Here is a 15,081-nt window from a genome sequence, read left to right on the forward strand (position 1 = left end):
CATATTGCAGTATGAGAGCCAGACAGTGCCACACCAGTGAGCCAAACAGTGTCACACCACAGTAAGAGCCAGACAGTGCCCGCAACTGTAAGTTAGCCACACAGTGCCACACCACATTAAGTAAGAGTCAGACAGTACCACACGACAGTAAGCAAGAGCCAGACAGTGGCTCACGACAGTAAGTCAAATAATGCCGCACGACAGTAAGAGTCAGACAGTGTCACACGACAATAAGTAAGAGTAATACAGTCCCACACCACAGTAAGTAAGTCAGATAATGGCACACCACAATAAGTAAGAGTCAGACAGTGCCACAGGACAGTAAGTCAGCTATGCCAAACCACAATAAGTAAGAGTCAGACAGTGCCACACCATAGTAAGTAAGAGTCAGACAGTGCCACAGGACAGTAATAGTCAGATAATGCCTAACGACAGTAAGTAAATCAGACAGTGGCACACGACAGTAAGTCAGATAATGCCACACGACAATAAGTAAGAGTCAGACAGTGCCACATGACACTAAGTGATTCAGATAGTGCCACACAACAATAAGTCAAGGAATACCACACGCCAGTACCTAAGACTTAGACAGTGTCACATGACACTAAGTCAGAGTCAGACAGTGCCATATGATACTAAGTCAGAATCAGACAGTGCCACACAACAATAAGTCAGAGAATATCACACGACAGTACCTAAGAGTCAGGCAATGGCACAAGGCAGTAAGAGTCAGACAGTGCCACACGGCAGTAAGAGTCAGACAGTGCCACACGGCAGTAAGAGTCAGACAGTGCCACACGACAGTAAGTAAAAGTCAGACAATGGCACAAGGCAGTAAGTGTCAGATAATGTCACACGACAGTATATAAGTAAGTCAGACAGTGCCACACGACAGTAACTAATGTCAGCCAGTGCCACACGACAGTGAGCAAGAGTTAGACAGTGCCACACGACAATGAGTTAGACAGTGTCACACGAGAGTGCCTCAGAGTCAGACAGTGCCACACGGCAGTAAGAGTCAGACAGTGCCACACGGCAGTAAGAGTCAGACAGTGCCACACGGCAGTAAGAGTCAGACAGTGCCACACGACAGTAAGTAAAAGTCAGACAATGGCACAAGGCAGTAAGAGTCAGACAGTGCCACACGACAGTAAGAGAGTCATACAGTGCTAAACGACAGTAAGTAAGAGTCAGGCAGTGCCACACTATAATAAGAGAGCCAGACAAGTGACCTACCTTATCAATAACTACTACAGCACTAAAACAGCGAGGCAGCTAGAAGCAAGGCAATTACTATGTGGAGATTAATTTGATATTGATATTGATATTGAAACAGTTTATTTAGCCATAAGAACACAGACACAGAGTCGATGAAAAATCCTAATATTAACATGGATGAGCCAGTTGAGAGCCAGAGTTCTCTTGTAGGCACCTGATATATACTGTACATTTATCTCAAGGAAGTATTATCTAACATTTAGTATCATCTGGAATAGTACACATATCATGGAGGTAATAAGAACATATCAGAATGTTACCACGGTTATCACTTCGATATTTATTTATTATTATTTTTTTACATTTATATTATAAGTATATACATAATTTACAGTGGATATTGAAAAAAATAAATATGATAAGGGAGGGAAGCAGTACAACTTGGGTTGTATTAAGGTTGAACAAAAGGAGAGAGCTGTCAGAATTATGTCTAGTTGGCAAATATATTTTTTGCAATGTTAAATTCTTATCTATCCACATGATAATTTCTGATAAAACGATTTTGATGGTACCATAAAAGCAAGTATATAAAGTAGGCATTACAAAAAATATTAATACTTAGACAATAAATATTTTTAAGAGATGATTTAAACTTTTAAAGGAAGGGAGCGTAGTCTTTGCTCGAATGGGTGGGGGTAAGTTGTTCCACACCTTCACACCGGGATATTTTATGGAGGTCTAGGACTAAGAGGAGCGCATGGGGGGGTGGTCTTAATAGCTCTTGGTGCCTTAAGTTGTATCTCTGATTATTCTGGGACTGGAAATAATTGTTGTCCAGCAAGTGATTGACAGATTTGTAAACAACGACCCACTGTTTACGTTATCAGCTGTAGAGGAGGTTAGAACATGTGCCCCACCAGGAGGAGGCAACATGGTGGTGAGACAACAGTTATAACACAATATAGACTCACAACACTTAATGAATGACATGGAAGGGTCTGGATCACTCTAACATCAGAACTATCATATCCACAGGCATTAAATCCGTATGAACGCATATTTGACTTTTAAAACGCGAGAATTAGCAATCTCAAAAAACATTAACTGAAAAAACTCTAATAAACTTCTATTTGTTGGCAGTGAGGTGTGTTGTTGTCGCAATGTTAAACCTAACCTAAACCACCTCTAAAGATATCACTCCCCCGCTTCTGCCTGTAAACTATTATTTCTTTATATACAGTATATATATTTCCCTCAACACCTCCTCCGTCCAAGTGGTGAGGTGTGAGGTATTGTGTTAACAGGAAAGGTAAGATTTGCACTGTGCTGCGTCTGTCCTACCCACGAGTAAGAATTCTTCAGGCATGTGTGTGTCTGTGTGTGAAAGAGAGATTTACAATACAAACTCCTCCCACTCATAAGACACACACAAGGTAACTCAGAACTTCGTAGAGATATAAGCAAGATAGTCGACAAGGGATACTGTAGTATACACAATGTGGCGGAACTACAGGTACAGTATATATTTTTAAACGCACAGGAAAAAGAAAAAAAACAAGGTAATAGTAATCATCTAATATCTTTGTCTCGCATAAATTCCAGCACTTTCCTGCCAAAGGGATGAGTTTGTTGAAGAGACACTGACCTAAGTGACTCAACACTTCTGGCAAGTGTCAAGCAAGATTTTTACAACTCCACAGCTTAAATTATTCCCGTGACTGGACATGTGAGTGTTCGTGTAACTGTCGTCTCTACACTACGATAAAGGATGGCCGCCTTGCACATTCCATAACTACACTGAACCTCTACCATAACATAATACCCCCACCGCCGGTTAAGAGAGTATTTCAACCTAGAAATTTTTGAGAATCCGAAGCTACAGTGTTCCCCATAACTAATTAAAACTAACACACAGAACTTGGAGGGTGTGCCCCATGTATAACAAGCTCATCAAGAGTGAGTGTTGGACTACGCACTGTGGTGACCAGTACTGTCAAGCACAACACAGCTTTGGGCGAGCTAACACCTACACACCACTACTGGTTCACATTGTCTAAGCTTCACACAACAACTGAAGACTTATGAACGCTCCAAAACGGATAAATTAAACAAATATTCAAAATTGAGCTTTGAAACTGATAAGTGTCTACCTTAACAAAATCCATTTACTGAATACCATTTAACAGTACATAAAATATTCCAAAGGATTCTGTACCTTCAACACCACTTAAAATACACTTGTGTACATTCCTTTGTCTTCAATAGTGAGCAATATTCATCTTACGAATCTGTATGAGGAAGTGGTCATTGGTTATTAACAGCTTGTGAGTGAGTGGTGAGGTAGAGTCAAGTTAATCACCGTGATGATGCAGCGAGTGGTGAGGTAGAAGTCAGTAAACGTACTCATCAAGATACAAAGAGTATTTGTGACAGTGAGCGAGTGACCGGTGAGGCAGAGATTAGAGAAGGTACTGTACTCACCATGATGATGCAGTTGGCGGCGATGATGACCCAGCCCCAGCCACCGTCGGGAGGCACCAGGCTCTCGGGCCTCACAAGGCGGGTCGGGGGACTCTTCTTGCTGGAGGCGCCATCATCCCCTCCCTTCTTCACTCCACTCACCTCCTCGCTCGACTCCACCCATCCCCCACCTGTAGACAGTCAACAAATACGAACATTAACACGCTGGCTTAACATCGACCATCAGAAAAAAATCTCCGGATCACCCATCTTGTTCCACGTGAATATTAACCAACCTAACGCTTACCTAATATAAGCAAAATGCCTAACATAATCCAACCAACCTAATGCTAACCAAACATAATTAAATCGCCCATACGCTGTGTGTGTGTGTGTGTGTGCGTGTGTGTGTGTGTGTAATAATAGTAATAATAATAATAAACGGTTTATTAATAGAGTTGCAGCCAGTGGCTGAAAATATACAGACTTACATTTGATTTAGACATAATGATAAAATATGCATTGAATACATTTACAGGGCTGTACAGTACATAAATCAGGAGTTGTTTATTATTTTAACAATAGATGGGATGGTGCTGTTCTTATATCTATGGGTGCAGGCTCTTATGGGCTGAATTTTGTAGTAGTGGCGGACTGCGCAAGTTGGGTGGGGGGCTGCAGGTGGCAGGAGGTGGCGATGGCGAGGGTGGTGCAGTAGTACACTGCCAAACCTTTCCAGTACTTGGTGGTGGAGGTCACTGAGGGATCGCATTTCCAGGGTGGAGAGAGCGTTGGTTTAGCCGGAGTATTCTGCGCCCAGCATGATTCTGCAGGCCCTTTTCTGTACCTTCTCTAGCTGACGTTGTTGGGTGGAGTTGAGAGAAGACTACCAGGCTGGTGACGCATACGTTAGTTTGGGGAAAATAAAGGCGTTGTAGATGGTCCTCAGCTCTGGCGTGGGTGTCCCAGGTGACCCAAGTCTTCATAGCATGTAGAGACGGTACGAGGCTGCCTTGACTGTGTTATTTACATGGGCCTTCCAGTCAAGTTTGTTGTCTATAGTTACACCCAGTAGTTTGGCAGACTGCACCAGCTGGAGAGGATGGGCACCCACTGTGACTGCTGGGGCTTGCACTGGAGTGGTGGCGGTATTGGTGTGCATGACTACGGTTTTGGTGTGGTTGATGGTGACCTTGTTCTCCGTAGTCCATGCCTGTAGCCTGTCCAGGGTGCCTTGTAGCGATGAGTAGTCTGGTGCGGTGTTGTCCACTGAAACCCCCACAGTGCAGTCATCCACGTACTTCCACCTGTGAGGAGTGTCTGATAGAGCGTCGTTGATCAGGATGAGGAAGCACAGTGGTCCCATCTTGGTCCCCTGGGGAACACCGCAGGTGAGGTGTTGGAATGTGGAGACCAAGCCCTGATACCTCACTGCTTGGCGACGTCCACTCAAGAAATCATTGAGCCATGAGACCAGGTTGGTGGGCAGCCCTAGTGCAATAGCCTTGTTGATAACAGCGCAGTGATCAACAAGGTCAAAGGCCTTCCTGAAGTCCACAAGGGCAAGGGCCAGTGATGTCTTACGTTTCTGCAAGTTTTTGTGCAGAAAATCCAGAAAGCTCACCAAGCAGTGTGATGTAGAGGAGGTCCTCATATTGCCAAATTGCTGTGGATTAATTGACTGATAGATACTGGCAAATGCCCACTCAAAAACAAAGTCCTCACAAAGTAGACTGGGTATGGGGGTAATGGCAACTGGCCTGAGGTCGTTAGGGGACTGTGGGGTGGTGACCTTGGGGATGGGGGTGACAAATGCGGTTTTCCATTCATTAGGGCATTTGCTTTGTCTGAGGGATGCATAAATAATAGAACAGAGGGAGGTGGCAAGTTCGATTGCAAACTCCTTGTATATTTTGATTGGGAGGTCAATTGGTGTCGTGGAGCGTTTGGATTTAAATTTCAGGAGTTTGTTGGCGATTTCATATGGTTGGACACTGGGAGGGGGGGAGGGGGAAGGTAAGTAAGCTGGGAGGAGAGTGAGGTCAAGACTGGGTAAGGTATGACATATGGTAGCAAAATGGCTATTAATTATCTCAGCTGCCTCCTCACTAGGGAAATGTGAGATGAAAGGAAGTGTGGGAGACTGACGGTTGAGACCACAGAGATCTTTTACCTTGGAGTACCACTGACCGATGCCGACTTCCTTGAGGCCGTGCACTTTCCTGGGATAATAAGTCTTCTTGGCTGACTTGATTTCCCTGATGACCTGGTTACGTGCAGGCAGTTGTTGGTGTAGTATGCCTTGTTGCGCTGCTCAATTAGTCTTTTTATGCGGGGCGTAATCCACGGGACATCATCGGGGTGGATCCTCAGTGTTTTGGCTGGAAAGAAGTGGTGGTAGGCTTTGGTGATTGTGTCCAGGTAATTATCCCACTTGTTCTGCACATTGTCTACCGTGATCACTTCAGTCCAGGGATACCGGGTTATCCATTGTCCAAAACGCCGCATAGCAGAGTCGGGGGTGGGTCGGTAAGTCCTGGTGGCAACTGGTGGTGGTGAGAAGGTGGGGGTAGGTGACCACAGCAGGGACAGGTGTGGACTGCGTCCCAGGGGAGGCAGCGGCTGGGGGGGGAAGGTAGTGGTTACCGAGATCTGTCATAATGAGGTCAAGGGTGGCATTGCCATGTGTAGGAAAGTCTACTATTTGTGTAAGGTGGAGGTGTGTGTGTGTATATAATAATAATAATAATAATAATAATAATAATAATAATAATAATAATAATAATTAACGGTTTCTTGAAAGAGCTTGGCAGCCAGAAGGCTGAAAATATACAGTTACATATTTGGGGAATGGGTTTCGAATTACAAATAATATACAAGTAACATAAGTGATACAAATAAGATATATAATAACTAGATGGGGAAAAGCTCAAACTACAGTTCATTTCAACATAGTGACAGTGCAAGGAGTAGTGTTTACTGGGAGTGAATACACTGGTTTATTACAAGTTATTGATAATTTTTACAATGGTTGGGACTGGGCTGTTCTTATAGCGATCAGTTCGTGCACGTATGGGCTGGATGCGGTTGTGGTGTCGAACAGCAATTCTTGGGCTAGGGATCTCAGGTGGTAGTAGGAGCCGGTGTCGAGGATGGTGTAGAAGCTTCTTACCAAATTTGCAGTGAGAGTCGAAAGGGTCAGTGTGTTGAGCGCTTCTTGATATGTGGAGTAGGAAGGGGAGAGAATAATCTTGCATGCCCTCTTTTGCACTTTTTCTAGGTGTTTACGTTGTGTGGCATTTAGGGAAGAAGACCAGGTGGGGGAGGCATAGGTGAGCTTGGGAAGTATGAATGTTGTGTAAACACTGAGGAGCTCAGGTGCAGGAACTCCGAGGGACTTGAGTCGGCGGAGGAGGTGGAGACGGAAACTGGAGGATTTGACAACTTCACTGACGTGTGGTTTCCAATTTAGTTTGTTGTCTATGGTGACGCCAAGGAGCTTCGTGGAATCTACAACCTGGAGTGTGTTCGGACCTAGAGTAATGGAAGGAGGTGGGACAATGTCGGAGGAGAGGTTGATGTGCATAACCATGGTCTTGGTATGGTTGATGGTGACATGGTTGTTAGTGGCCCAGTTTTGGAGACTGTTCAATAAATCCTGAAGGACGGTATAGTTGGGAGCAGAATTGTTGACGCTGATCCCAATGGTGGAGTCGTCGACATATTTCCAGCGAGCAGGGGTTTCTCTTAGGGCATCATTGATGAGCATAAGGAAGCAGAGTGGTCCCATCTTGGTGCCTTGGGGGACGCCACAGGTGAGTGACTGAAAGGTGGAGGCAGCCCCTCGGAAGCGTACAGCTTGGCGTCGGTCACTGAGGAAGTCTGTAAGCCATGGTATAAGACTTCTCCGAAGCCCGAGGTCAATAGCTTTGTTGATGATTATAATGTGGTCGACTAGGTCGAATGCTTTAGTGAAATCAATGAAGGCGACAGCTACAGACGTTTTTCGTTTCTCGAGATGGCGGTATAAGTAATCGAGTAAGCTGACAAGACAGTGAGTGGTGGAGGAAGTTTTCATGTTGCCAAATTGCTGAGGGTCTACGACTCCTGCAATATCAGCATAAACCCAGTCGAACACAAAACTTTCACAGATTAGGCTGGGTATTGGGGTGATTGCAATAGGTCGTAGCTGATTTAAGGAATGTGGGCTGGTTGACTTGGGCACTGGTGATACATAAGAGGTCTTCCAGTCAACTGGGCATCTGGCTTGACTGAGAGAAGCATTGATGACAGAGCATAGGGGTTTAGCAAGCTCCGGGGAGAACTCCTTGAAGAGTTTCATTGGTAAGTCAATGTGGGTGGTAGAGCGTTTTAATTTTAGTTTGTCCAGGCGTTTTGCTACTTCAAATTCTTCTACTAAGTCAGTGGGAAGGGGGGCTGGTAGGTAAGGAGGGAGAGTGGTTGTGTCAAGCCGGGGGAGCGTCTGGCATATAGTAGCGAAATGGTTATTTGTTTGCTCAGCTGCATCAACATTAGTGAGATGGCTAAGGAAGGGGAGGGGGTGTGTCTTATTGTTTAGTCCACAGAGTTCTTTAAGCTTACCATACCATTGACTGATGTTGGTCTGCTTCAGGTGTTGTGATTTGATTGGGTAATGGGACTTCTTTGCAGTGCGTATTTCGCGGATGACTCGGTTGCGAAGGGACCTGTAGCGGATGTGGTCATTGAGATGAAAGGCTCTGTCTCTCTGTTGCATAAGTCTTTTGATCCGAGGTGTGATCCAGGGCAAGTCAGCTGGGTGAGATCTGACGGACTTCTCAGGGAAGAAGTGGTGGTGAGCTTCCGTGGTGGTGTTGGTATAATTTATCCATTTGGTTTCCACGTCATCCACGCTAAGTACTTCAGTCCAGGGATGGTGAACTATCCACTGCCCGAAGAGGCGCACTGCAGAGTCAGTAATCGGCCTGTAGGTCTTGATGTAGGGTCTCTGTACTTGAGTGGGAGTGGCAGCTGGGGACCAGAGCACTGATAAGTGTGTGCTACACCTGATAGGAGGCATTGGTTGAGGTGGTTGGTACTGGTCCGCTAAGTCAGTTAAGATAAGGTCAAGGGAATTTTGACGGTGTGTGGGGAAGGTCACAACTTGTGACAGTGATAGCTGGTCCTGGATATCGGTGGTGTCAATTTCATTATAATCCCCACATAATACTAACTTGGCACATGGGTACCTAACTCTGAGATGGTCTGAGGTGGTAATGAGATGATTGATAAGAGTGTCTCTGGTGGGTGAGCGAGGCGGATGGTATGCCACACAGATTATGATGGAAGCAGTGTGGCGCGGGTGGGCTGGTGGCACAACACGTATCCATAATGCTTCCACATCTGCTGGGACTTGAACATCCAGGCGTGACGGGCGTAGGTCATCTTGACAGAAGAGGGCAACGCCCCCTCCGCGTCTATGTGAACGAAGGTGATGAAAGAGTTGATATCCCTCAATATGACACGTTTCAGGCACAATTTGCCAAGCCTCACATATGGCAACGACGCTCGCGGCGGCTGACCTGACTGTAGTTGCCAGCTCGTCGAACTTGTTAGCTAGGGAAGTGACGTTGGATAGCAGTAGAGACGGGAGATCATACCATATCCGTGGAACTTCAGTGTAGTGGTACGGTCTGTCAGGGGTGGGTTTCTCCGGTTTCCTAGTGGAGGTTACGGTTCTAATGGGCTTATGTGTATGACGGCCTTGTCTACGGCTACGCGCGTGGAATATGTTCAGTGACTTGAGTCGCGCGATAACACTGCCATCAGGATAACCTTTCCCACGCTTTAGATGGTACAGAGTGCGTCGGGAGTAAGTGATTGGTGGGCATCTGTTGATATCTGTTGTGGGCGGACAGAAGTGTTTGTCACTGGCGGCACTTTGAGGGCCACTGACACTGGTAGACATCTGTTAATATTTGTCAGTCGTAAAGACCGTGGGTCTTTGTCCCTGGTGCTTGGGGTCCGACACAGTTTTCACGATATATGTAAACACCGCGGTGGTCCTTGTCACTGGCACTTTAAAGGTGACCGATAAAGTGCCCACTGTGTGTGTGTGTATGTTTGTGTGTCGTTAATTATGGAAGTGGCATAAAGAAAGAGTCACAAGTCTTCTTAGTTCCTCATTAAAGAAAACATACAGTCTTCCATAAAAGTATTTATAAATGAACACAATAACACGTGCACAGCAGTCTAGGTTCAGTTGGTATTTCTGATTGTGAGTTGCACCTTTCATTCATTCTTCTTGCACCTGATAATCACCATGATATCTGCAGTATACCACCTATTCTCTACATAATGTAATGAAATAGGATGGATTGTGATACTATATGCAAAACCAATACTATCTTGAGACACCCCGCTGATTTATACACCCCAGATACTATTTCAGCCCCAGAGGATGGGATGCCATTTTTTTTTACGCGAATAGCCCACCCGGGCACAGGTCATCGACCCACATCGGGGCCTAGAGGGAGAAAATAGAACAGTAAAAATAAATTAAAAATAGAAAAGAAAAATATTATATTAATCTACACCACGAAGATACAGGAAAACCAGCTTTTTGAAGAGAGACAGATTGCATGAGTATGGAAACACAGAAGAAGGCAGAGCATTCCACAGTTTGGTTTGTGAGGGAAGAAGGATGTACTATAACGAGTTATTCTCGTGTGACCGACATCCACAGAGAAACGGTGGGCACCGCGGGCAAGACGAGTGTTACGAGCCCACGGCCTTGCCGACGGTACACAGGATGCCAAATCCACCGAACGTTGCCCGATGAAGTACCTGTAAAAGGGAGAGTGAAGCAACATTGCGGCGAAGAGAAAAGGAAGAAAGATTATCAACTAAAGGAGGAGAGTTAATAAGAAGAAATGCCACCCCAGATATGAGAGCATTACTCAGAGTTAGGACGAATGATTCCCTTATATACTTGAAGCAACTGCTCAGGAGTGAAGTAGCTACGGCATCTGCACAGCATTCCCAGCTTTCGGGAGGCAGCTTTAGCCGAGGTTACAATGGAATCGTTTCGAACGAAATATGAAACACAATGATCAGATATTACATTAATTTGCATATACCTGTAAAGTAATTACAGGTGTATTATGATGCCATAACCAATTACAATGACATGATGATTTACTGCATTTCGATATTAATTCTATCTCAATGGGGTAACAATTTTGAATATAACGTATCCTCTCATGATTCGCTCTGGCAACGGAACATTATTTGATACACACGATGAGACGATGTCTGTAGGTGCAAGCTGTGTTTTCCAATGAGTCTCGGGTACTATAGTGCGTTTTATCTCGGCTGAGAAGAGATGCATCGTCCCTTCCTCAAGAGTTACAGCTGATTGGCTGTTGCAAATCTGTCCGATTTCGTCCTGGAGTAAGGATGTATTTCTAAATGAATTTATTCATAATCGTTGGGATGACCGTTTCTGACGAGAAAGATATTTAGCTAAATTATATAAAGATACATACATTCATTATTTCAAACAGGAGCACGTAGGAAGTTTATCAGAAATCTTATACACGAATTAACTGTTAAACTCTGGTAGCAAATTCACGCTTTCGGAGGACGCATTTAATATATACTTATTTTTACCCACAATAAGATATACTGAGGCAAATTACTTATCAGTAATACTACATTGTGCAAAAACTAATTTTTTTAAATATCATAATCACACTGAAATATTACACGGCCGTTAGCAGATGCGGGAAATATGAAGTTGTTCGCTGTCATAATTACAATTACTGATCCGAAATATTCGTTCATTGTGACACACTGTATGATGAGAAAAGGGGCAGATACTTTTTTGGGAGTGTACACCAATTTTGAGGGTAATCTTATTCATTCTAAAGCCTAATTTAAAACTCGCAAACTAATACCTCCAGAGTTTCACCGTCAGGATGCTGAGCTGGATAGTTTATGCAATTTTAAGTTCCCTTGTGATTTTGTATATTCTAAACGCCTCTTTTTAAGTGAGTGGCCGAACCAGTGAAAATGGCTGGCACAATGGCATGTACCGTCGGTAAAGTTAGCTGTGGTGTAAGCAAACTCTTCTTCTTCGTCTATTTATTATTTATTTTCAAAAAATTGAATGACAACCATAGATTACACTCACCTACAGTAAGAGAGGGTGGTAGCATCCAAGGATCATAGACAAGTAAGGATAGTTCACCTAGCACTTGTTTTACCCACAATGGACAGCTCCGTGACGTCAATCTTGTAAACACATCATCTGGTGAGCTCCGTGTGTGCCCGAGTCTGGTCCCCGGACCATTGTATTAACAATTATGGTTATGCGTGCAATATACAGGTGCAACAGCAAAGCTCAAATCCCAAACAGAGGCAGTATTACAGATTTCCCAGAGATAAGAAAACTTGTGACATTAGATAAATGCCTCCAAGCGTTCTGATGAAACACCACATTAGGCTAGCTGAGAACTTGTTTGAAGAGAGTTCATATTTCTTTTGTATCTCCTTAATTTTGGAATGTCTGTCGATATCTAGGTATCTACAGGAAGGTGAAACATTCATCTTGTTATATGTGGCCAAAAAGAACTCTGAACATTTTCAATAATTTTGAAAAAATGAAAGTGCAGCGGTAAGTGGGTTACAGGTGTCAACACCGCGCTTGTTTCAAGACGTGAGGGAAGATTTCTTGTAGTTTCTTAATTCTGCAATATCAGTCAATATCGGGTCATCCAGAAGACCGTGAGACCTTGTTCTTTCCACGTCTGACGAAAGAAAACAATAATATTGCCCAAAATACAAGAAAAACCAGTTACATCATATAATTCACCAGCGACAGTCGTGATGCTTAACATCTAGAGAAACCTGCTGTTTTCTTAACTATACATTGTAAGGCAACATCCAGTTGTCAGAGTACCCTCAGACATTCACCTTGCCTCGACTTGCAAAAGAAAAATCTTTATATTGCTAATAAGCTCAAGACATGAGTTGTTTCGTCCATGTCATCAGCGAACCGCCGCCCCCCCCCCCTCCTGTCGTCTTGTAATATTTTAATATTTTGCTTTTTTTTTGTAATATCACTTATTTTTTAGAGGATATCATAACATAAGGCAATTCATTTGTTATACCTGTAATAGCCCGTCACATAGACAGTAATACTTACTGTATATAAATGTGGTCTACATACATTTTGTTTATATAACTACATCAACCACGTCACTAGCCTATGACCAGAGAGTAGTCATAACTATACATGTAAGAGTGTTATTCCACTGGTCGCCTTGACTACGTGGGTCAGCAATTAAGTACCCGGCTTCTACCCAGTCTGTCCCAGTCTCTCATCCACGTCAAACGTGTGTTCATGAAGCTCAATACACATACGCTTCATCCTTTATTAACGCTCACAGCTCATAGCATTAATTATGGTGATATCCTAGTTGTTGTGCAATACTGTATTTTCTTGATAGAGAAAAGACCATTTGGGTTTGAAAACCTAACCCATGAACTTTTATGAATTTCACTTCCAGAGTACCTATAATTCTGATTCTACGGGGTCTTCATCAGTGATTACAACAGGTAAACGGAAGGTAAAATACCTGGCCACAGAAAAGCCTAAGCCTTATGAGTCTTCTCAAAAAATGAAACAATCAAATGTCAACCAAGGCAAGGCCATCACCATCTGTGACTGCCCCCAACTCACCAGATGACGTGCGTCACTTGCATGATGTCATTGAACGGGGCAGAGCAAAGGTTTATTACATTACTGTGGTTTGTCCTTACTGTTTATAGTCCTTGGTAGCACCTACCTGCAAGGGGTGGGGTGGGAAGAACCGACCTGCAGGAGGGGTTGTAGAACCTACCTGCAGGTGGGGGTTGTTGCACCTATTTGCAGGAGGGGGGTTGTAGAACCTACCTCTAGGAGAGGGGTTGTAGCACCTACCTGCAGGAGGGGGGGTTGTAGAAACTACCTGCAGGAGGGGGAGTGTAGAACCTACCTGCAAGAGAATGCCTGTAACACCTACCTGCAGGAGGACGCCTGTAGCACCTACCTGCAGAAGGGTGCTACCAGCAGGAGGGGAGGTTGTAGAACCTACCTGGTGGGGGGTTAGAATTGTGGGTCTTGGCGTCCATAATCATTGTGACGGGCCACCAGCGTGACCAACGTGGGGGCGTGGTGGTGGTGCTGACGATGATGTAGACAAGGAAGACGAAACCCTACACCATGCGCACGCTGCTACCACAGTCCTGCCCCTCACCCCTCTCTCTCACTCACACACACACTTATTCTGAAAAAAAAAGATGAAGGGTTATTTGTTAAATATTTACGAACACAAAGCTACATCAATTACTTGCAGGTACACTGAGACATATTAGTTACGCAAACTGACAGTCAAACTGAAAAGGGAGATTTTATTGGTAACTTGTACTTAAGGCTGAATATTACTGCCAATAGATATAAGTGTGTGGAGGGGAAAGGAGCTTCACCACCAATGTGGAAAATGTTAAAGGAGAAAGATGGAATATGAGGAAGTACAGTTAGGAAAGATGGAAGATAAAGGAAAGATGGGAATATGAGAAAGACGGTGAAGACGTGTGTGGAAGATGAGGAGGACGGGGAAGACGGAAAGATGGTGTGGGAATATGGATGTGAAAGACGGGTGTGTGGAAGATGGAGGTGTGAAAGACGGGTGTGGAAGATGGGGGCGTGAAAGATAGGTGTGTGTGGAATATAGAGGTGGAAAGACGGTGTGGAAGAAGCAGGTGTGAAAGACGGGTGTGGGAAGATGGAGGTGTGAAAGACGGGTGTGTGGAAGATGGAGGTGAAAGACGGTGTGTGGGAAGATGGAGGTGTGAAAGACGGGTGTGTGGGAAGATGGAGGTGTGATAGACGGGTGTGTGGAAGATGGAGGTGTGAAAGACGGGTGTGGAAGAAGCAGGTGTGAAGATGGGTGTGAAAGATGGAGGTGTGATAGATGGAGGTGAGCAGGGTGTGTGGAAGATGGAGGTGTGAAAGACGGTGTGTGTGGAAGATGGAGGTGTGACAGACGGAGTGTGTGTGGAGATGGAGGTGTGAAAGACGGGTGTGTGGAAGAAGCATGTGAAAGACGGGTGTGTGGAAGATGGAGGTGTGATAGATGGAGGTGTGGAAAGACGGGTGTGTGGAAGATGGAGGTGTGACAGACGGGTGGAAGATGGAGGTGTGACAGACGGTGGAAGATGGAGGTATGAAAGACGGGTGTGTGGGAAGATGGAGGTAAGAGGAGTGTGTGGAAGATAGAGGTGGAAAAAGACGGTGGTGGAAGAGAGGTGTAAAGACGGGTGTGTGGAAGATGGAGGTGTGAAAGATGGTGTGGAAGATAGAGGTGTGAAAGACGGGTG

General features: G+C 44.6%; 1 protein-coding gene across 1 annotated transcript in view; it reads right to left on the reverse strand.

Moving 5' to 3' along the window:
* LOC121880135 overlaps window positions 1-13,976 on the reverse strand; it is a 134,464-nt gene extending 120,488 nt beyond the window's left edge. The window contains exons 1-2 of the mRNA XM_042387196.1: window positions 13,797-13,976; window positions 3,700-3,869 (exon numbers count right to left, since the gene is read on the reverse strand). Of these exons, the coding sequence (XP_042243130.1) occupies window positions 3,700-3,869; window positions 13,797-13,839 (213 nt within the window). The 5' untranslated portion in view covers window positions 13,840-13,976. The remainder of the gene's footprint in view (window positions 1-3,699; window positions 3,870-13,796) is intronic.
* Between the last annotated feature and the right edge of the window lie 1,105 nt (window positions 13,977-15,081).

Source organism: Homarus americanus, unplaced genomic scaffold (assembly GCF_018991925.1).
Source record: "Homarus americanus isolate GMGI-L3 unplaced genomic scaffold, GMGI_Hamer_2.0 scaffold30108, whole genome shotgun sequence".
Taxonomy (NCBI): Eukaryota; Metazoa; Arthropoda; class Malacostraca; order Decapoda; family Nephropidae; genus Homarus; species Homarus americanus.